The sequence below is a fragment of the Hydra viridissima genome, unplaced genomic scaffold, assembly GCF_058129835.1.
Source record: "Hydra viridissima isolate aposymbiotic clone 2 unplaced genomic scaffold, HvirCarnegie_v1 scaffold_10, whole genome shotgun sequence".
Taxonomy (NCBI): Eukaryota; Metazoa; Cnidaria; class Hydrozoa; order Anthoathecata; family Hydridae; genus Hydra; species Hydra viridissima.
In genome coordinates this window covers 6,902,905-6,926,500 of record NW_028324309.1, presented here as the reverse complement: position 1 = coordinate 6,926,500, position 23,596 = coordinate 6,902,905, and the positions used below count along the sequence as shown (strand labels likewise).

At 27.6% G+C, this 23,596-nt stretch overlaps 1 protein-coding gene and 1 pseudogene across 5 annotated transcripts in view; both read right to left on the bottom strand.

Annotated features, from left to right (window-relative positions):
* The window catches only part of LOC145193266 (dynein axonemal heavy chain 8-like), a 73,046-nt gene that overhangs the window by 17,863 nt on the left and 31,587 nt on the right, over positions 1-23,596 (bottom strand). For 4 of the 5 annotated variants that reach the window (XR_016456125.1, XM_090099459.1, XM_090099460.1 and 1 more), the window contains 29 exons: positions 22,759-22,920; positions 22,352-22,598; positions 21,886-22,127; positions 20,237-20,380; positions 19,886-20,120; positions 19,277-19,419; positions 19,072-19,206; positions 18,701-18,823; positions 17,979-18,192; positions 17,792-17,898; positions 17,400-17,683; positions 17,212-17,281; positions 17,012-17,134; positions 16,300-16,430; positions 12,802-12,955; positions 12,481-12,645; positions 11,988-12,214; positions 9,759-9,981; positions 9,153-9,254; positions 8,974-9,048; positions 8,677-8,844; positions 8,467-8,595; positions 8,303-8,389; positions 8,018-8,155; positions 7,748-7,875; positions 7,137-7,305; positions 940-1,095; positions 665-820; positions 489-578 (listed from right to left, as the gene is read on the bottom strand). Coding sequence is in view for 4 of the 5 variants with exons in the window: in XM_090099459.1 (XP_089955585.1) it covers positions 489-578; positions 665-820; positions 940-1,095; positions 7,137-7,305; positions 7,748-7,875; positions 8,018-8,155; positions 8,303-8,389; positions 8,467-8,595; positions 8,677-8,844; positions 8,974-9,048; positions 9,153-9,254; positions 9,759-9,981; positions 11,988-12,214; positions 12,481-12,645; positions 12,802-12,955; positions 16,300-16,430; positions 17,012-17,134; positions 17,212-17,281; positions 17,400-17,683; positions 17,792-17,898; positions 17,979-18,192; positions 18,701-18,823; positions 19,072-19,206; positions 19,277-19,419; positions 19,886-20,120; positions 20,237-20,380; positions 21,886-22,127; positions 22,352-22,598; positions 22,759-22,920 (4,527 nt within the window). In the remaining variant the exon portion in view is untranslated. Of the gene's footprint in view, positions 1-488; positions 579-664; positions 821-939; positions 1,096-7,136; positions 7,306-7,747; positions 7,876-8,017; positions 8,156-8,302; positions 8,390-8,466; positions 8,596-8,676; positions 8,845-8,973; positions 9,049-9,152; positions 9,255-9,758; positions 9,982-11,987; positions 12,215-12,480; positions 12,646-12,801; positions 12,956-16,299; positions 16,431-17,011; positions 17,135-17,211; positions 17,282-17,399; positions 17,684-17,791; positions 17,899-17,978; positions 18,193-18,700; positions 18,824-19,071; positions 19,207-19,276; positions 19,420-19,885; positions 20,121-20,236; positions 20,381-21,885; positions 22,128-22,351; positions 22,599-22,758; positions 22,921-23,596 lie in introns of those variants that run through there. The other variant, XM_090099462.1, reaches the window with a different exon arrangement.
* Positions 1,967-2,708, bottom strand: LOC149882904 (uncharacterized; annotated as a pseudogene).

Sequence of the window (23,596 nt, the reverse complement as noted above, 5' to 3'; positions counted from 1 at the left end):
AATAGTTTTTTACAGAGTGAATTGTGTGTACATGCTAGTTTATATTTCTGTTTAGAAACTAAAAGATTACCATGCAAGACAATTAAAGGATATCCTACAGGAACCTACATTGCAGTATTAGTAACTGTAGTATCTTAAAGTAAACAAGAAAGTTATCTTTATCTGTAGAGGAATGTAAAGCTTTTTTTGTTAGGGATTAAGTCAGAAAATAAATTAGATTGTGTAAAAAATCCTAAATTAAAAACTTGTTAAAACGTTGGTCAATTACCTTTATTTAAGCAAATTTTTCACAAAACTGAGTAAAAATATCATTTTAAGCCATTTTATAACCCATGATAAAAATTTTTATTAAATTAAAAATTTAGTGGATTCGTTTGTGCATAATTGTACAATACATTTATTTAATACTAAAGAATTAACTTGTGTTATCTATAACATTCTATTATAATTTTTTATTTTGAATTTAATAAATATATAACAATAAATACCTCTGGAGTAAATAGCGGATTAGCAAGTTTTGTTGTCATATATAAAACAAATCCATTCATCACATCACATTCTTTATCACCAACTTTTACCTGAAAAAAGCAGCAAATCAGAACAATTTGAGCATTTAATTAATGCAAATAATTGCTAAATATTGCACATCTTAAATGTAGCATACCTTATATGTGCTCCCTGACTTTATAAAGTTCTTTTCTAACACATTATCTAGTGCAGGATCTAGCTCTTCTCCAATATCTTCTAATAACAATGGCTTACCAAGAGATAAACAATCTTCCAGATGCACACGAAAGTACTTATGGTTTAAAGATGAGACCTAAATTAAGAAAATAATGTAAGTAATTTACTAATAAAAGATTATATTGAAGGTAACATGTTAACAAAAGATAGCTTAAGAAAACAAAAAGAAAGAAAAGTTAAATTCAAAAATTATACCTGGAGTTCCTTACATTTTTCTTTGTTTTTAATCCATGATTTACCTTGAGTTTGAGGGTCAATTAATAAAGGATATCTAGTGGCTTTTGTAACAATAATACCATTTTGTATTGAAAGGTCATCATTTGGTAGACCTTGTAAATTCCATTCACTAATCTGTAAAATGTGATTTAAAACAAAAAATGTTAAACAAAAAAAAAAAATCTTTAAATATATTTGAAGAAAGTAATTCTATATAACTGTGACCTACTAACACAGGCCCAGTCAATATGTGAATGGAAATAAAACTCTAGGCCAATTCTGTTTTCTTATTTAAACATCTTAAAATGAAATTTTATGAGCATGAGCTTTGCTTGTAACATGTTTTATAAAATTTCTTTGGAAAACATGTGGTCAAAATTCTGTTTACATTTGGAATATCAAACTTAATCTAAAAAAAGTGAGGCAGTGTGGTTGACTAATAAATGATATTCAAGGGTCAATGGTATTAAGGCAATTAGTCTTTTAGAGAAGTCAAAGGGGATGTAATGTTTTCTTAGTATATATTTTGTATTGTATTTGTTTTGATGATAACCAAATACTATAAATTTCAACATTACAACAGATCTTTTTAACTTAAAAAATTAAAAAGATTGTGAAGAAAAAAAAAGTATTAAAGAAAAAAAAAAAAGTTTTTTTACATTTTACCTTAAAAAACTAAAAAGGTCTTTATTTATAGGTACGGAAACTCAAAAGAAAAAAAGGATGGTTGAAAATATCCCTGACAATTTTAAAACTCTTGATCAAAAAAAAAAAATTAAACAATGCACAGAAAAAAATGACCAATTCATCTACCATTAATTTTTGCACACTGTGTAAAGTTCCAGATACTTTTTAACTGCAAGAAAAACTTTAAAAGCTTCTCATGGTTTTCAGATTATTTTTAGATTAACTTAGTAACACAGTACAATTTCTCTAATTCGAATTTTATATGGAAAAATAAAAGTTTGAATTAAGAGATTTTTGAATTATAGAAAATTGAATTTTTTCAAATATTCTGGTTAAAGTAACAAATAGAAATAAAAAAAAAAAACAAATAGTGAATTTTAACCCAAATGCAATATAGATTATGTGTTTGAAATTTTTGCATTTTCAAAAAAAAAAAATTTGTAACTGTAGATTATATTTTGTGAGCTTGTAAATCCATGTTGATGTAACAATTTATGTCTTTAAGAGCCTTTGTCAAATCATCTCCAAAAGACTGCAATTCTCAAGTACAGTGATAGTATGCATCGCTTCATTCAAACTTGGCTTTGTAGCATTGTCAAAAACATTAATGCAATCATCATCGGATTCCTCTTCAGTTTCAATAGCATCACATCCAGAAACTTCTGCAATTATATCCTGATCTGATGATTTGTTGGCAATGCAAGCATTGAAATTTAAGTCTACTAACTTGTCAACCACGATTAAAATCTGCATCGAATTTTGCTTTAAACAATTCAAGATCATCTCTTAAGTTTTCTATTTCTGTCTCCTCTACATCTAAGTCACAGAAAGGATCATTATTATCATTTACATGCTTTTCCATTGCTTCTAATAATATTCCTGATTTCTTGAAACAATTTGTAAAGGTTTAGTCTGGAATGGAATTATATGCTTTTGTTATCATAATATAGCAATTAAAAAAACTTAAGTATCTTGTTCTCTTTTTCTAAGGCAGCAATCTACTTTTTCACTGTAAGTGAGTGATATTTGGCTTTAAGAGATTGGATTGTTCCTTGATTTACAGGTTAGGAGATCAAAGTTGAATTCAGTGGAAGAAAGATAAGCTCCACCCAATCTAATTTCTGCATGTTAGGATAGGCAGAACAATTATCTATAATTAAAGCAAATTTTCTTTTCTTGAAAACTAAACATTAGGTCAATTTCTTTTACTCACTCCTCAAATAATTCTTCAAACATCCAACTTTTTGGTTGGGTCTGATAGTGACAAAAACAAATTTTCATGCTTTTAAAACATCACTAACTGCAGCCATTCCAGTCAGGGAAAATTTACTATGCTTGCCTCCTGTGCAATTTCAATTTTTTAAATGTAAACTTTTGTTAGGAAAACATTACTAGAAAAGGCTGAGTTCATTGCCATTAAAAATAATTTCAAGTGGGTATAGAGAGAGAATTATAAGTAGTGTGGTTTTGAGCCATCAAGCGATCATTTGGTCATTAACCAATTTTGCCTTTCCAGAAATGGTTTTGAAAGATTTACCATACCCACAAAAAATCATTTATAATTTCTTTGACATAACTTGTACATACATTTAAGTGTAACTTCAATGTCTTTGCAAGTTTCTCAAATTTCTAATTCTGGAAAATACTTATTTCATTATCTTAAAGCAATGAAAGGAAAAGTTGTAAAATAATCATATACTGTATATAAAAAAAGCTGTAAAATAATCATATAAGTCATTAATCATAAAAGTTGGATAAAGTAAAATAAAAAACTGATTTACTTTTCCTTAAATTTATCTAGCTATTCATCCGAAGGTTGACTCTTTTGCAAAAAATGTATAGCTTTTTTTTTTACTAGCAAACCACTAATTGGAACATTATCAGGTCTCATTTGTTAGAACCATTTTAGTACAGCTTTGTTGATATGATAATACTTTTCAACTTTTACCCATTTAGCCAATTCTCCTTGACAAAAAATATCAAATATTTTATCTTTATTCTTTTTCCAGGTTGAAAAAGTGTTTGGTGGACTATCAAAGATTTTCAAAACCACTTTATTTGTTTTTCATTTTCACCAATTCTAGTGGAGCTTCGATTTTTGCTTTAAATTGTTTTCTGCATGCAATCTGTTTGATGCCATGATTTTTTTAAAAATAAGAAAATAAATCATGTTAATTATTTTTCAAAAACTCAAATTTGAAATTTCACTTGAAATTTGAAAAAAGAACCCAATGGTTAACAAGTTTTTTACAGGTCAAAAATTTAAAAAGTTCGATTTAAAAAGAGAAAATCTTATCAATGGGTCTAATAAATCCATTTGAATTATGGAGGTTTTTTGAATTATCAAAATTTTATTTACTGAAAATTAAACGTAAGAGTTTATTAAGCTCATATCATGGTGACTTTACATTTAATTGAATTATGGAGGATTTCAAATTAAGGAGGCTTGAATTTTACTCTATGTATATTGTACTGTATATATATTTTTTAAAACAAGATAAAGAATTTTCTAAAACTCTTTTTAAAAAAAAAATTATAGAAAAACATATCTTTCTTAGCTAATGCAACTTCAAATTCTGTTTGAAATGCATGGATGATAAAAAAAATGTGTTTGTAAACAAATCTGCTGCACCTTAATTTTTAAAATCATATAAGTTATTATTTGAAGGGTACCAACATGGTATACAATGAATTGTAAAAATGTTGTCTAAACATGGTTGTTGCTTTGACACATTTTCTATGCTTGGATTCCATTATTTTTATATATTTAGAAAATGATTGATTCTGATTTTTAATACGAGCAAAAATTGCAAATCGTTAAAAGTAAATAGTGAAAACAAAATAGCAAATTATTTGTGATAACAATAAAGACAATCCAAAGTTTTTCAAAAACTGTAATTAAACTTCACTTTGATGTACAACTAGTAATCTGATTATGTGAATAATTATGCTCACTTGGTAAAGTTCATGACTAACTAAAAAGCTAGCAATTCAAATTTCCTGTTGATAGCCTGGTTAAAGTTGTAAAGTGGTGTGATTTATGAATGTAAAAAGGGGAGTTTAGTCTTGGAGCCAGACTTGTTCCACAGCCAGTTGAAAACAATGTGTTGAGACTTGTTTAAGGTTTTATTGTGGTGAAATTTTAAATGCTTTGAAAACACATTCATGACAATGGTACAATTAACTTAAATATAAACATTTTTCTGTTTTTACTGTAAAAAATGTAAAAGGTCCATATGAAACTTCTCAGTTACAAGATTAGAACAATAGTTTTAATATCAACAGTTAGTATTACAACTATTGTTATAAATATTGACAATATGGTTGATAAAAATAAATATTAGAAATATGGTTAATAAAAGATCACTAAATAAAGGATATAGGACATAGACACATAGGATAGTTAAGTTTACAAAAGACAAGTTTGTGGTGTAGAGATTTGGAAGATTTAACAAAGTTCTTAATGACAACACAAGAATAGCAAGCTTGGCCAATTTTCAATTAATCCAATGGAGAAAATACTTAGCAAACATTAGCTATTTCGTTTGCAGAGTTAGTTAATGCAATTCCTAATGTTGAGAACAGTTTTTATGAGTTTTAGATGGCTGAAAGAAAAAATTGAGTTACTTTAACTAATGTTCTGGTAAATAACTAACTTTTACTTGTATATCTCAAAATATATCTATTGTTTATTTATATACTAATCATTAAAAGAATCAAAATTATAAGACTTAAAACTTTCAAATAAAATTAAATTTCAACGACTTGTTTTTATATATATTTCATTTTTCTTCATTAAAATATAGGAACTAAATTTATATCAAATATACCCCAAGTTAATTTAAACAAAATAACTTTGAACATTTTCCTCTTAAAATGATAATTTTACTTTTAAATAAAAGATAAAATAATTAACAAAGTACTACATAGAATATAAGATTTATTACTTATAATATAATAAATGCTTCATACTTTATATAGTATATATAATGAGTATACACATTTAATTGTGGTCATAATGAGTATACACATTTAATTGTGGTCTTTTCAACATTAGGCACTTTTTAATTTTTAAATTCTACTTACTTTATAGTGCAGAGTTAATATTAGATGGTAAGAAAATTTAGAATAATATACAGTGACATGCAAAAGTTTCTGGTGACATATCTTACCATAGTTCGTTTTAAAAAAGACTAATGATTTATAATCATGATGAGATGTTTGTATGAGATGTAGGAAAATATATATATATTAAAAGAATATTAATTATGTTTGTGAATATATTCACTATTATAATTAATATATTTACTTATGCAAATGTTTCTAGCCACATAATATACATTAATGCAGTAGGACAAGCAAAAAAGCATTTACAAATTATAGCATGTTGGATGTTTATATAATAGGTTGTGACAGTATAAAAATGCCTCAGTATACATAAACTTAAATTTGTGATAAAGTAATAAAATTTTCAAAGAAAAGAAAATCTCCTGAAATCGGTTTACTATTATTGATAGGTAATTTTACTGTAAACAATATTATTGAAAATCCTGTTGTGGATGTGATTTAAAAAATTGCCAAACTAGCACGCAAATTAAAAGGTGAATACTTAGCTAATGCAAATCATAGTACTGTTACATGAAGACTAGATAATTTAGGATATTTTGTTGTAAAGGTATTAAAAAACCAATAATTAGAAGAAAACAAAAAAGAAGCCTAATTAAAGTTTGTCACAGATTAATCTTTTTAGAAATAATAGTATTTGCACTACATCCTTTTGGCACAAAAAATGACCCAAACACAGATACAAGTTGTTAAAACAGCAATTTTCTGCTTCAAATGTGAGAGTTTGAAGGTAACCATCTCAATCACTAAGAAGGCTCATGGGAAATCCTAGATCATAAAGTCTAAGAGCATAGATATTCAAATTATTGAAGGAAGAATGGAAAAAAATTCTACCTGATTGCATTATTAGGTTAACCAAGTTAATGCCTTTATGCTGTTTGGCTGTTATTACTGCAAAGGGTATAGCTATAAAATGTTAACATAAAAATGTAATTCAAGTCTATTATAGAACATCTGGACTAATAATATTTCTTGTAGTACAAAGTAGCCAGAAACTTTTGCACACACAAGTATAACAATTATAATAATAAAAACATTTATAACCATAAATAATATTCTTGTCATATTATTTAGTTTCCTATATCTCATGCTAAAATCTTATGATGACTATAAATTATAAGCTTTTTTTTAAATATAAATTAGAAAATGAAATGTCCCTGACTAGAAACTTTTGCATGCCATTTTACATAAATTTTCAAAGCTTTTTTTTACTGTTACTACACATTCATGCCATATTATCATGATGAAGCATTTTCTTAGGAAAATAAGCTATCTATTTTCTAAAAAAACACTGGCCATTACTTTTTTTTAATGTTTTTATGTTGACTAAAACTGAGTAAGTAGGTCTTGTATACAGTACTTACGGTGGCATTATCTACCAACATGCTAGACAAGTTGATATTTTCTGTATATGGTATTTTTCTTTTTTTCATTTCTGATTGCCACTTATCACTTAAACGAGTTCTAAAAACTTGATTGAAAGGGCCTGAATATGATAAAAATCCAGTAGCTAAAAGAACATCACCAACCAACCTAAAAGCAAGTAAAAGAAATATTAACAATGTGATTGACTTCTTATCATAAACCAAAATTAAAAACCCACTTAAAACATTTCAATTTTTTTATAAAGATACCCATTACTATTTTACTTGCCAAATTGAACTCTTATTTTAGGTATGTATAATTCAAAATTTAATTTATCAACAATTTTTGTTTGTGAGTGATTTTAGTATGATAATATTTAGTAGTATGAGGAAAATATTTATCAAAATTAATTTTTGAATGCAAACTAATTAAAATGAGTTCATCTAGATAAATATTTTTGTACTATGTGAGTTTTTTATCCTCAATTTAGTTAAAAAGTCACCTCACAATGCAGTACTTTTAAAAATCAAAACTATCTAGTGCTAATCTACATTAAATTTTAAATTCTTTTTCTATAAAAGATAAAGAGATTACTTATAAATATATAAACCTTCCAATAGCTTCTTGAAACTCTTTACTTTGCTGTATCCATCGAACACGTTCTCCACCTAATCCATCAATTAATGCTGATGCTGCTTCCATTTTTTTTTTACATCCAATAGCATCATCAAGCAACTCCTAAATAATTTTTTAAATAAAAAAAACCATAAAAATCACTGAAATGTTTTGTATTTCAGAAATGGCTTAGAAGCTAAAGAATAAAATTGCTTAACAATTTACTTTACTGACAGCTTTTAAAAACCTCTACAATACTATTTACCTGTTTTTCATTCATTGCAGCATCATACATTGATTGTACTTCATCAAGCTCAGCTTGCTTTTTGTTTAACACACCTTGAGCTTCATCCAAATCTCCTTGGGCAACTTTTAACTTTGCCTCTTGTACAATCAAATTTGCCTAAAGGAAAGTTTTGTTAAGAACAACTTTTAACAGATAGGAATATGTCACATACAACATTATTTCAGATTCAAAGGAATAATTTTACTAATGAATGCAAGTATTCCTAAAAAATAGTAATACATTAAATTATTACAAAAAAGATACCTTTAATGGTAAAACTTCCTTATTAACCCCATAAAAAAAAGACATTGCTTTGGTCCACTGAAGCAAACCAGCTACATCACTACAACTCTATACAAAGAAGAAAAGCCATGATTCAAGAATGAAACTAAATTACAACAGATTTACTAACTATTTGTATAGATTACTTTTTTAGCACCATCAAAAGTATAGTCAGCCATATTTAGATATGGTTCAAGAAGCTCAACTATTTCCTCAGTGATTGTATCTTTATCAAATTGAACAAGACCTTGCAAAAATGTTGCTGAACTCATTAGCTACAAAATATAAAAAGCAACTTTATATGTGAACTTTGTCTAAAAAGTTTGTCCATAATAAAGTGAAATGAAGCCAATCACCTTAAGTGATTCTGTCCAAGAAGGTGTAGGGCAAGGAAAATTAGGATCAGGAATTACACTTATAAGCGGTCGTCGAAAAAGCAATAAAACTGCATCCATTATTCTCATTATAAGATGCGGTGGTTTTGCAAGTTTACGCACAGTTGATATGTGTGTTGGCTTTATTGTCTAAAAAAAAACTCCCAAATGCAATAGAATAAAACAAATGTTTTATAACTTGGGCTCCAACCATTAGGCACAGATTTTAATTCAAATTGCAAACATTTAACCAATGCCAAAAATGTAGAATAACAAAACCTGTAGTGCATTTTCTGCTTCTGTTAAAGCTGGAGCTGCAGCTTCTAACTTTACCATTGCAAATGTTTTATCAACCTAAAAGAAATCAGAAACAAAACTAATAAAACATCCCTTCTATTGCATGTAGTTTCAGATGTATATAAATATAAGTAGTAGCACACGCTAACTTAAAAAATTACATTTATATCTTCCACAATTGCTTGGGCTTTGTCTTTTACTTTCTGCACATCTGCTTTGATTTTTTCAGCAATTTGTGCTTTTACTGTCACTTCTTTTAAAACCTAGTTTATAAATTAATATTATAAAACATAATTTAATCATGAAGAAATTTTTCAAGACATCTTATATATAAAGATAACTATGTTTGTATATGTGCGCTATACAAATCCATAGTTTTGATCCATTCCTCATCAAATTTTACACATAGTTCTAATTTCTCCCATGGAAAATTTTAGGCCAGGTTTGGACCATCCCAAACTTCTTTTTCAAGGTGCTTATGGCTGGAACCTAGTTTCAGTTCCCTCAAACTCTCATTTTTTTGGGGGAGATTATTGTGATTTATCAATGTGTTTGTTGTGAAAAAGCTAGATTACCACATAGTAGCTTAGTTCCCAAAAATATGACCACTTAGCTAAAAATGCATTTTTGATTAATATAGTAAAGTTTTATATGTAATAGCTGGAAAAATCAGCGCATTACACCAGGAATTCCAGCTACTAACTTTATAGTTTTAAATTAATCATTTACAAGGTAAATCTGAACATCATTAGATTTATTGTTATTACCTTGTCAGCTTTTGCAGAAGCAATAATTAAGCCTTTTTCTTTGACAACCAATTCTTTCGCTAACTTTGCAACTGATTCAGTAGCTTCAATTAGTTTATTAAGACCCGTCTTCATTCTACCAGCTAGATCACCAATTACATTCTTTTTCTCCATGTAAATGTTCTTATAGCCATCAATAAAAGATAAATAGGACTTAGGTGTAACATAGGTTTGTCTGCGAAACCTAGAAAATTAAATTCAAAAGTCTTCTTTTTATTGTCTTATGAGAAAAGAAGATACTATTAAACTTTTGGCTTAATTCACATAACCTCTACATTAATACAACAATAGGGATATATTTGCAATAGAGATATATTCACCAATAGAGTATTGTTAAATGATGAACTCTAGTAAGAGAAATTTAAAGTTTAATTAATTAAAATCATATTTAACAATAAAAATTTTAGGGTTTGTAGAATAGTTTCAGAATAAATATTCTCAGAAAAAAAAAGATTGTTTGTTTGTTTGGAAATAAAATTTTTACACCATCTTATCTAAAATCAGTTGTGTAACTCAAACATTTTAACAAACTTTTTTTCTTCAATAGAAAAAACTCAACTTATGGGATACCAATAGAAAGAAAAAACTTGAAAAAATACATTTGGGATAATGTTAAGGAATAAAAGAAGTATGCAAACTTCTGGTATTTTATATTTTAAATAAAATAATAATAAAATGGAAATCAACCAGAATACCACCAGAGAAAAGTGCAAAGTTATACTGCTGTATATTTTGCTATAACCCACCTTCTAAAACCTGTTTCAATATGTTGTTCTTAATTGCAATTTGTTGTAGCTCTATTCTTCCTTTTTACATAAAATATGTTTATTTTTCACTTAAGACAAGACAAACAAAAGATAATGTAGCCCATTTTACAGGAATGGCCAGTTAATACTGGCTGCCTGTTCATTTTTAGTTTTTCATTTGTAATTTGTAAAAGCCTGTATGATGATTGACTAATCATTTTTCTGCAGATCTTTATTATATCTGTCTAGGGTTGTAAACAACATTTTTTTTTTTCAAAAAAAATGATTTTTTTAAGTTTTTATATTGTTTTTTTATGTTTTTATCAATTAAATGTATTTTTAAATTTTAAGTTTCATCATATTTCAAAATAAAATTAGAATCAATGCATCATAAATTATTCCCCTATATTTCATGATGCATTGATTCTAATTTTATTTTGAAATATGATAAAACTTAAAATTAAACAAATTTTCATTTTGAACTTCCTTTTTCTTAAATTTTTACCAACTTTTTTCATTATAATTTGTAGTTACAATTTGAAAAAAAAATCTGCTTTCAACATTATATAGAAAATCAGAATTGCTTCAAATGAAATGCAAATTCAAAACTTGGTACAATTTATGGTTACAATATGGTTAAATTGTGCACAAAAAATACTAGTTTTGCAGCTCTGTTGTCAATCTGCTAGGTTCAGCTGAAAATTTGTTGGAAAGGTGACTAAAATTTTTCTGAAATTTTAGTCACCTTTCCAACAAATTTTCAGCTGAACCTAGCAGATTGACAACAATCTTTGTTTTGTGGTGAACTCAAAATTCCATTAGCAAATTTTAACAATTTTGAAAAACTACACATTTCCACCAAGTTTTTAGGCTTCCACAGTTTACATTCTAACGCATTTATTCATCAAATTATCCATAGCTAATATAATCCCAGATATCCTATCAGTAGAGTCTGAGGAGAAACAGAGTAGTAACTTCACTGCATTAGATCAGGTTTCACACTGCATTATTTATAAACAATGGTCTAAAAAGAACCCAAAGGCAACCCAATGGTGACCTGGTATAATCCTGGTATGAACATGGTCTACACATTGACTGATTTTACACAAGCCATCAACAGAGGTAATTGCAGCATAGTTTTTAAGGCACAGTTGATAATAATAGATAGTTTAAACCATCTTAGAATATCATATCTGTCTACCATATTTGGAAAACAATTGGAGATATATATCATTATAATTATTATATTGAAAAAGTATGATATGTTTAATGGAAAAAACATTTAGATTACAATTCAATTGTAAAAAATGAAAAAATACTTTTGTTGTTTTTTTCAGACTATTTTTTGTGTGAAAAAATTTTTTTTTCTTTAACAAGAAATGTGCATTTCTTGTTAAAGAAAAAACCTCATTTTGAAGATTAACAAATTCTTCTAACAATTTACCTTTCAAAATAATCATTACAGGATTGAGCTACTCCATCATGAATGACACCCATGGTTTCAACAACAGCCCTTTTTATTTCAGTAGTACATTCAATATCAAATTTAGACAAGAAATAGTCTGCAACTGCTGTTAAAGCATCTTTAGGCCATCTACTAAACCAATCCATTGTGCACCCACTGATTAAGCCAGGAAACTTTAAGGCACGAGAACGAAACTTGTCACCAACCTATAGACATATCTCAACAAATAAGATAAACAGGTGGTAGTGATATACTATCACCATTTAAAGACATTAAAATAAAAAATTGTAAAAAATGAAATAAGTTAATCATATAATATAAATTTAAAAAACTGTGGTAAAAAAAGAATGTTTATAAGACAGCAAGGTAAAAACCTTCAGCTACAAATATTAGGTTTTTAGATTTTTTTTCAATTTAAAAAATAAAGATTTTTTTTAACAGAAGTAGTAATAGTGAAATTTTAAAAATTTACAGGTGAAAAACAAAGAACCACATGAAGATTATTTTTTGCTCTAGAGATAAAATATTGGTAGAGATTATCTTGTGTTGGAGGCACTCGAGGACACTCCTTCTTCATGACAGAAATCAAGTTATTTGTGATTTCATCAAGTTCATCTTTTGCAAATAAATTTGATACCTAAGTAAATTAACAATTATTGTTAAAACATCTTTTAAAATTTTCCTATAAGCTAACTAATGAAAAATATTATTATAACTAACAATAATATGAATTACAATAAAAATGCCTTATATATTTGTACAAAGTATTTCAATTGATGAATGGAAAACTTACTTCCCCAGATGATAGGACATTATTGATATATTCAAGGAACCCTTCACTCTTAATTTCATTATCTGTAAACAAGAATGTTATTCCTTTCCCTTGACCACCAGCAACTCGATATAATATTTTCAAATCATCCATCAGATTTGTTTGGTTATAAGATCTAAATATTTACGTAGGAAATTTAAAAGTATTCACTTCATCTTCAATAATCTTATGAAGTGTATTTTAGATGGGTAAATAAATAGCATTAGTGCTAGAGCAATGTCATATAATAAAAAGTATGAAGAAGAATAGCCTAAGTATCTGGATAGCAAGATGTATTATAAAAGTAATGGAACCATCAAAAGGAGGCTAAATAAAATTAATTTGTTTGTTTTGCTCAACACAAACTCTTAGTTTATAAAAACATTTAAAGCCGGAATTGGTTTTCATTTTTGGAGGAAGATTTTTTAGAATAATGAATCTAAATTACTTCAATTTTGCTCTGATAGAAACTGTCATACAAGGGATCTATCCCACAATGTCTCAATACAAGATTTACAGAGAATTCAATGTCACTGGAAGAAAGGTTGAAAAGTCTCGCAGCAACTGCAGGCTTCAAGTACTGGTTTCTTTCAAGCATGTAACAAGTTGAATTCTACCATGTTGGGACATTTTTTTTGAGCCCAAGCATGAAGTATTTTTAACTTCTATTGTTGAGGTTTGGTTTAAAAACTGTATGCTGGCATATGATTGACCAAGCCTGTAAATTAAAAACAATAATTTCAAGCATAGACCTATGATTAATTAGACCTTTCTCTGAATTTGAGTTAACTTTTGAACTGTTTTAATATTTAATTCCTCTGCTACTTTGATCTGAAGTCAAATAAACGTATTGTTTTTTTTTTTTACTTGAAAGAGACTCAAGCTAATCTGAAGTTGGAATAATTTCAGGACTGCTGGCAGCTGTGAATAAACCTTTTCCTGTTAAAAGATTTTTTTGAGTAAGCTATAAGTGGCAAATTCTTAAATGAGATTAATCTCCACTAATTGATTGAAGCTTTGGATAGTCTGATCCACAAGACATTTTCACATTGCAGATAGAGCAGTAAAATATTTCCACAGCCTCTCTTAATTATTGTAAAATTCAACACTGAATAACTTTTGTTGAAATTATTGATTTTAGTTGTTCACTAGACATGGCTTCACATATAGAATGATTTGAGAACAATAACTTAAGTTCTTTAAACATAGTTTAAATTAAAATTAATACAATTGTTTTAACTAAAAACTGATTATGCCCCAAAAAATTAAAACATCAAAATAATTAGAATTGCTATAAGAAATATAAAAAGAGAGCATTTTCAAAAAAGATATGTACATGAGCATAAAGGAGACTTGTGCCTCGTCTATAGCAGAAAATGATAATAATATAATTGGTAGAAGTAAATTTGAAAGTTTAAAGCACAAATGTTCTCCTTAGTCAATACCAGTCAATTTATGCTTATGAATTTATTATCAAAATGTTATTTTTGAATTAAAAAAGATCTTTGATTGCAGTGAAAATATACCTGTTAATTAAAACAAATTTATAAACTCTTGCTTTTAATACCTAAATGATTCAGCATGTTGATTTAGTGAGTGTCAGCATGAAGAACGTAGTTTGATAAAAAGTATAAATTGCAGTGTGATAAAGATACTTAGTAATATTATTGAGTGGAAACAGCAGCAAGATGACAATGAAAGGATGAACCAAATAGTTTAAAGCACATGAAGTGGTGCACTTGTATGGTCATCTGTACTTATTGACGCCTTGTTTTTTAACTTGTAGTTTTATTAAAAAGCAACAGCACAAAAGTTTAGAATCTGACAAAAATAGCACAAAATAGGTGAGCGGAGTAGCATTGTTACAAATGGATCACACAAAAAATGTTTTTCTTAAGGTAAGGTTTGAAATGCTCACTGGAATCAAAAGCAAGTAACTATTTTTACTTCTGTGACATGGTTTCAAAATACAAAATACTGCCATGCAAATGTTGGTAATTCAACTACTCTTGATAAAGAAACATCATTAGTAAATCTTGATAAATTGATTCAAAGTCTGTTTTTTAGTTAAGAGTTTTAACAGATGGTTTATCAAGCCAATTTAAGAACAAATTTATTATTCCATGTACTCAAAAACTTCAAAAAATATTTATAATACAGCTTGGCCATTAAAAGAATTACTTCAACTATCAGGTTTAAACCATTAAGACTATTTTTAACAATATTGAAGATTTTTATCATTTAATTTCAAAACAGTGAACTAAATCTACACACAGTACTTCAGAAATCAAGTAATATAAAAGAGATTCCAACTAATCAATACTTTTCCTTTTTTGATGATTGTGTAGAAACAACAATATTCTTCAATATTCAAGAGTCAGAAATGACAACTCTGAAAATCAAAGTTGCAAAAAAAATAAAAAAACAAAATCAATAGGAATGAAGGTTTTTACATATTTTGTTTATTAGCTTATCCAAATCTATAAAAAATATATATATTCATAAGAGACAATAAAATAGGCTTTAGACTCCAGTTTTACTTATTTTTAATGAATTTTTTAGAATACTACTGCTAATTCCAAAATTAGATTGAACACATTTGCCCAACATACCAACTCGATATGAGACATTGATGAAAATTCAAAAGGAAATGGTGTTGTTTGAAAATGGAGGAACACGTGGTGATTTTTTGCAAAGAGCGTATAATTTTTTAAAGACTATTAAGCCTACCAGTGTGGAATCAGAACGTGCTTTTTCTGCGGCCAGACTTTTTGCAACAAAAATAAGAAGTCGTCTGGGCAATGAAACTTTGGATGTGCTCTGCTTCCTCAAAACGTATTTTAAGAATAATCAAAAATAATTACATACGTATACTATATCTACAAAAACAACGAAGTCTTTATAATTTAATAATTAAGTATGTATAATATTAACAAACCAAAGAATTTCCTTGTAATTTGAAAGTTTTTTCTAAACATACTTTAAATGTCTTATTAATTTCCTTGAAATTTTTCTAAAATAATGTTAAAATCTTTCAAAAACAGGTATTTCAAAATCCTGGGATCCCGGGAATAGGTAAATGTAATCCAAAATCCCGGAATTTTAAATATAGCACAGGATTACAAACCCTAATTCAACCTTATGCAATTCAATTCCAGGAAAAAGTATTCAGTTCATACCATGAGAGTCATCCAGATTGGTAGGAATGAAATTACAGACAAATTCAAAAAGAACTAAGAGCAAGATGAGCTTGACATTTCTGATCAAGCAAAAAAAAAGCCATTATGAATTGTAAAATGTTTATAGTTTATATCTCAGTGTTTTTGTTGACATTTTTTAAAATGCTTTATATGTTAGAAGAATACTTTAAGATAAAATCAAAGTGGCCAAATGTATATGCTGTACTGTGTGGTTGAATTACATAAATATATAAACAACTTCTTAATTAAAAATAACAAAAAATACTAGAGTAAATGTTACCTGGTTAAGGTAATTTGGAATATTTGATAGCCTGCAATGTAAGAAGCTAAGCGAGTTAAACTCTGTTTTCCAGATCCACCAACACCAACCAGTAATGCATTACCACGTGATGTACGAATTATTCTGGAAATCTAGTATTACATAAACTAATCATCTTTTAACAATTTATCTAATAAACTAGAAAGTGAAAAACACTTAATTATAAACCCACCTTATATTTAGAGTTTAAATCAAAAACTATTTTCCAACTATTCTGAAATGATTATTTTTAATAAAAAAAACCATTTCAAAAAACAGAAAAACCAAATGTTGCAAAAAAGTTTCAATATATATATTTTAAAATGTTATCACCAAAAATCAGCAACAAAGAGTTTTTTACACTGCAGGTTAAAAAATTAACATTAACTGTAGCATTTCTAGTTATAAGCAATTTTAGTTCTGTTAAAATTTAAATGAGCCAAAATATGTAAAGGCATAATCTACTTCACACATTCGTCAGCATTTTTCTAAAACATATTAGCTTTACATTAAACAAAAAAAACAAACAAACAAAAAATATATAAAACAACTAAGATTTGCTAGTAAAAAAATATTTGTAACAGTAATAAAATATTTGTAACAGTAATGACATGAATTTTTACTAGAATTTAGTGAATGTTAAAATGCAACAATTATTAAAACATTCTGTTAAAGTTATTTGTAAAATACTTACTTTAACTAAATGAGTCATGGCATCCTTGAAAAATACCAGATCAAGCTTGCCTCCTCTAACTACTTCATTATACTGAGTCATTGCCTGTGAAAGCTTTGCAGAGAGAATATCAAGATTTTGTACCTATTTATAAATAATCTTGTTACAAAAAAGTTCATGCAGTTAAAAATGACATTCATAAATTCAATTTCTTTTAAAACCTGCTCATATATTTTTGGAGCTTCAAGGTTAGCATCATCACTCTCTTCTCCAGTAGCCTCAGGTGCATCTCTATGATTTACATTTAAATTAAAATCAATGTGGAAACTATTATGTACACTAACACTAAATGCAATTTAAGCTCTTAGCATAACTGAACTGAGTTAGAAAGCAAAGTGTATGGTATTACCGTAAGAAGTCAACAAAGTAAGGCTCACTATCCATTTTATCAAATAATTCTGGCAAATTTTCCTCGACTAAAGTGCAAAGAGCCTTTTCAAACCAGGCTTTATCTTCATAATTGGCAAACCTATCAGCAATGACACGAGTGCATTCATGCTTCCAGAGATTAATAATACTTTTTACAGTTGTCACACCATCAGTTGATGAATTTAGCATTCCTTCCCATATCCTTGATAAATCACGCAAATTGAAGACATAATGAAACTTTGCTGGGGTTGGTAACATTTTAGTCTATAAATAAAATAAAAATATTTTAGTAAAATCATTTTAAAAAAGCATTTTCTATAGATTATTGACAAGTTCAAACAACAAGTTATAAAATAAACAAATTATACCAACCTTTGTTCTTTGCCAAAGTATTCTTGTTGATGAAATAAGTTTAGATGCCACTTCTGCAATATCTGATCCAAAAGTTTTTGAACAAAACCACCCACAACCAATTACACCTTTTAATTAAAGTTACAGAATAGCATTTAATGCATGGCCTCAAACTTAATGCAATGGAGTTCTAAAAAACTTTTTTTACCAAATATCTTATCAATTGAAGCATTTGATGGAAGGGTGCAATTAAACACCGAGAATTGGCGCTTCAAACGTTGGGGAATATCATTACGCCCACCACCTGGATGAATCATAGCACCAATAAATTGAATGTCAACAATTGTTGTGAACTCTCCTGGTTTATCAAGGTTATAAAATCCATGTGTTTCCATTGCTTGTCGAGTGATTTCATTTGTGATCTGTAAGAAAAAGTTAACAAAACTCATCATCAATATGTATACCTGTCCTTGAACATTATGTAAAAGTTAATATTTAAAAAAATAATAATATAAATTGAAAATAATTATTAATATACCATTAAATATAAGAATTTATATAAAACAACTTTCAACAAATATATTTTACAAAAGTTATTATTATAAAAAGAGCAAACACAGATAGAAAATAAATTCTAAAATAAATTGAACTTTGAAAAATTTAAAGATTGAAAAAGGTCATTATACCTTGGCATCAGGTTAAATGTTAAACAAGTATTACTAAAAATTCTTTAACTACCTGATTCCTTTATTAAATTTTTAATTTAAAAGAAGTTATAATTATAACAATGTTATGTAACAATTTAAAGGCATGTTTTTTTTTAGGTAAAAAAAAATGTTTTCAGACCTTAAAAGTTACCTAAAAAAGAAACAGAATTATAAATAATACCAAATAGTAAACAAACAATTCTAAAAATAAAAGATGAGCTACTTGATCGCCCCATGAATTAATAGCAGGCATATTTATATCATCAATGAAAACTGTCATCTTACGACCAGCAGGTGGTCCATATGTTGTTCCAACTCGTTTATCTACATAACTTTCTATTGTTCTCTAAAGAAAAATACTTTTAAACAGAGCACACATTTTTGGTATACTTCTTTTGTAATGTGTTTTAAAAAAATTAAATGTTAAAAGTTTCAAAACTATTTTCTGTATATGGGACAAAATCTAACTGCTGCAGAAAAAATAAAAGATCAACATATTTCAAATTCCAACCAAAAAATCTTAAAATATAAAATTCTACCAAAAACCTTTTCCGTATTAAAATTTTAAGACTTTAATAACAAACAAAATTATACCTGAAAGAGATCAGGAGTGGTGGCAGATGAAAAACTAAAAGATTTACTCATATGTTGTTCAATGTCATACTTATTCATAAATCCTTTGACTGTAACAGTTTTTGCTGTACCTTGTTCACCAATCAACAAAACTGCCTAAATGTAAACAGCAACATTAGAAAAAAAATTATGAATATACGCACAAGAAATAAACTTCTTTGCTTACCTTTCCTTGTTTTGCAATAGTATTTGTTAGAAAGTCAATACACACATTATCAACATTTGGAACTAGAATAGATGAGTATGAAGGCTTTGATTCACTTAAATATATATATTCTTCAACTCGATTTCTCCAGTGTTCCCAGTCACCTTTGGAAAAAGAGAAGAGTATATCTATGATAATACTGGTATTTACAAGATACAATAAGAAAAGAAAAAATTACATGGCCTAATATAACAACTTGTTAAATAGATTAGTTATAAGGTATAAAATGTTAAAGATTGGATGACTGAAAACATAAATAACAAAAACATAATAATGATAATGAATAAAAAGCTAAGATTTTTATAATCATTGAATCCCCAATATTTTTTGCAAATTGCAGAAAAAAAGACTTAACATTTTAATGAACAAAAAAAATTAAAATCTTTAAATTTTTTCCAAGAAATTTAACTATACCTAGTGCACATGCAAATTAAGTTCATTAGTCTTGTTAAGAATTTTTAAAAACGATTCATGCAATTAAATATTAATAACATAAATAATTTCATTATCTAATCTGAAAACTAGGTACCATTCTTATAGTGTATAATAAATAAATAATTAACAACTGACCATTTATATCAACAACATACTCAAAAATTGTTTCTTGTGAGCCAACTGTAATTTCTGGTAAATCAAGACAACTGCAAGATCGTAAATATTCTTCCATTTTAACACGATCATCTAACTCCAACAAAGCTCCAGCACTCCACATGATAGCAAACACAATCAATTTATTTAAATGTTTAATTGGAAGAAGGCCATGGACCTGTCGATTGGGAATTAATCCTTCCATTAAATCAATTGCCTGCATCAAAAAAGCAATCTTTCATGTGAAAACTATTCTGCTATGGACCTTTTAAAAAAATACATTTAAACGTGTGATACAATTTTTTTTTAAATATTGCATATTTAAAAAAATACCTGTTTTATCACATTAATTTGAAGCAAATCCATCTTTGGATTAAGACTTTGATATATAAAAATAAGGATACCATCAAAAACACTATCAAATATGGACTGAATAGCTTCAGCTTCAGTAGGAGCACGTGTTGACCGTAACCAACCCTAAAACACAGAATAACATTTAAAAACAAAGATCTTGCATTTAGTTATTACTGTAGTTTAACAAATAGATACAGTTTTTTACCAGCTACCCATCATGATTGTCATTAATTTTTAAATATCCAGCCAACACTAACATAAAGATTAACAAAATTTCAATTATGGTTATCTTTATGTTAGTGTTGGCTGGATAGAATATTATGTTAATCCATAATATTCTATCCAGCCAACACTAACAGATAATAGATCACACATCATTTTAATCTGGGTGTCTGGGAGCAACCAATCATATGGTTTTTATCAATAGGTTTTAGATGGGACCCATCTAATGTTAAACTGATCCACTCCTTTTAAATTCATCTATTAATATTTGTGTTTTGCTGGTATTATAAACATTTCATTTTTTAAGAGATGTGTTTCATTATGTTTGGTATGGTTTCCACTTAGTTATAATTGTTATTTAGAATATTATGTATCATAATATATATGGAAAATTTATACCCAAGTTTTGATAAAACTTAATTTTTAATCCAACTAAATTTTTAAAATTATTTAAAAATAATGGAACTACTTGTACTTTTACATGAAACAATTTATCAAAGAAATCTCAATTTCTTTTAATAACTGCCTCACACAATATTGGCATTCCAATTATTCAGTACAGTTGTTATTAGATTGTTCTAGGATGTATGCTGCATATGTTCAACTGTTTAAGCTGAAGACTTGAAATTTAGATTCATCTGTTCAAAGGACCTTAGAATAATCAAATTATGCAATCTATTTTCTTTTGCCAAGTCTTTTTTACAGCTATGCATCCTTTTAGACCAGCATCTAATAAGTGTCATTTCACAGTCACAAAGATACTTCTTTGTTCCACTCAGATTCAGCTCATATCTGAGAAGCAGTGCACCTATTTTGCTTAGAAATATTTTTTGCCTTAGATGTTACTGAAGGTCTTTCACCTTAATAGGTCACTTAAGGTACCATAGGTGGAAAATCTCTTTATTGTCCCTTGAACTCCTCCACAGAATATTTTAATTTCTTTAGAATTTTTCTACTGGAATAATATTGTTTGTGCAAAGTGATTATTGTACTTTTGTTTGCAATAACTACCTCATTTGCTTTTGTCATAATTGTAAAAAAATTAATATAATATGCTGAATCATTTGGAAAGTTGAAATTTTGAAAAGAAATATAAATATATTATTTGTTACTTAAACCTTTTTTTTTTACTTTTTTATTCAAAGCCAATTAAATCATTAAGGTAAAGAAGACAAAAAATCAATACCAAAAATTAACACAACGAGCATAACATGATTTTTAGCATAGTACAATAATGACTATTTATATTACATAACATTATCTTTTAGCTAATATTATGACTATTTATAATGACTATTTATATGACATAATATAATCTTTTTTTTAAATAAAAAGCCTGAACTAGTTTTCAAGCACTTGTTTTTATGGAGTTAAAAAACAAAAAAAAACAAGTTAAAAAATTTCACCTGAAGCACTGGCTTCCAGTTAAGAATAGAAGAACTCATAAACACCATTCCCACTCTAGAAACAGTTGCTGGTGATGCATTGTCAATATTATGAACCTCAAACAAAATTTTACATTGAGGAGACATCACAATACGATCACCATTTGCTAATGTTAGCGTTTTATTATCATCCAAAACAGAATTAAGATTTTCAATCCAAATAGCATCAACTGGACCATCAAGTATAAGCCAGACTTTCTCTCCTGAGGGTTAATTCAATTTAGAAAGATAGTCTCATCACTTACAAGATAAAAAAGTTAATTGGAAAGGGGCTTATTTAAACCCAGACTTGGAAAATTTCTAAACCATTATTAGGACTTTAGTAACTAATTTTATCAGTATTAAACTTTTGCTTTAACACTGATAAAATTAATTAAAATGAAGTACACTTCTTCACATGGCTAATTATAAACAATTAGAATCTTACCTAGTTTTGTTTTTAATGTCTTTCTCCACAATGTGGAAAAGATTCCATCAGTCCAATCATTGGTAGAAGCATCTAATCGACCAAACATTTGTGGTGCAGTTATGGCTTTTGGATTCATTCTCAATTCTCTATGTGGCTCACCTTGATCTCCCAAAGCCTTCATTAGCATAGATATACATACTGATTTTCCTGCACCACTAGGTCCCAAGCACATAAGGCCATGCCTTACTCGCTGAGTTTCAAACAACTAAAAAATGAATGAATGTAAGAAAGCACAAAAAAAGGGAACAGTGCAGTCGAATAAAGTAAAAAGATAATTTAACAAATTTTACATGAATATTAAATTGCAAATATTAGTTCATTTCAGCAAGAAAAATACAAAAAATAGTGTTTTTTAGATAAAATACTTGGATGACTTTAAGTATCCAAGGAGGATGATAGATAAAACCACTCTCTTCTACATTTTTCTGAATAAATGCTTCAAGCTGAGTGTAACCAGCTTTTTCAAGCTTAATTCCAGGAAATAAATCATCAATTAGGCTCAAGAACAAAGGTTCATCTTCGTCAACCTAAAAATATTTATCTAAGAGTAATTATCAATACTCACCTTAAAATAATTATTAATACTCACCTTAAGATAATCAATATTATAGTAGCTTTAAAGAAGTGGTTCTCAACTAGGGAGCATGGATACTTATGTTTGGCCATAGAGCTGAATGTATAGTTAAAGAAATTTATTATGTAGTACAATCTAAGCTTTTTTTTTTAATGTATATCATGTAATATATGTATTATAGCTACTTATTGTACAACTATTGTGTTAGCAAGCATAGACTTGCACATATGTATTGTTTAGACTTCATTTTATTCTTTGTTCTTATTTTATCATCACATGACACCAGGCTGTAAATTTATAATTGCAAAGAGGATTTTACAGAAGATTACTTATAAATATATTAGTTTAACCATGTAAAAATTATCTTCACTTACTTTAAAGAATTAGTGGCATTTATTGGTTTATATTAGACAACTGCCAAAATTTTGATTCTGCTAGTTAGTTTTTATAATCTGTAAATTGTCCAATAATTTGTTAAATTGTTGTTAGCATGGAGCAGTGTTGGTACTCAAAAAAACCCAAAAACTGCCTTAAAAAAATTCAAAAGCAAAAACCCAGCAAAAAACCAAAAAATTGGGTTTTTGCTCAGATTATCAGTACTTTAATTTATACAAATTTATAATGAAACA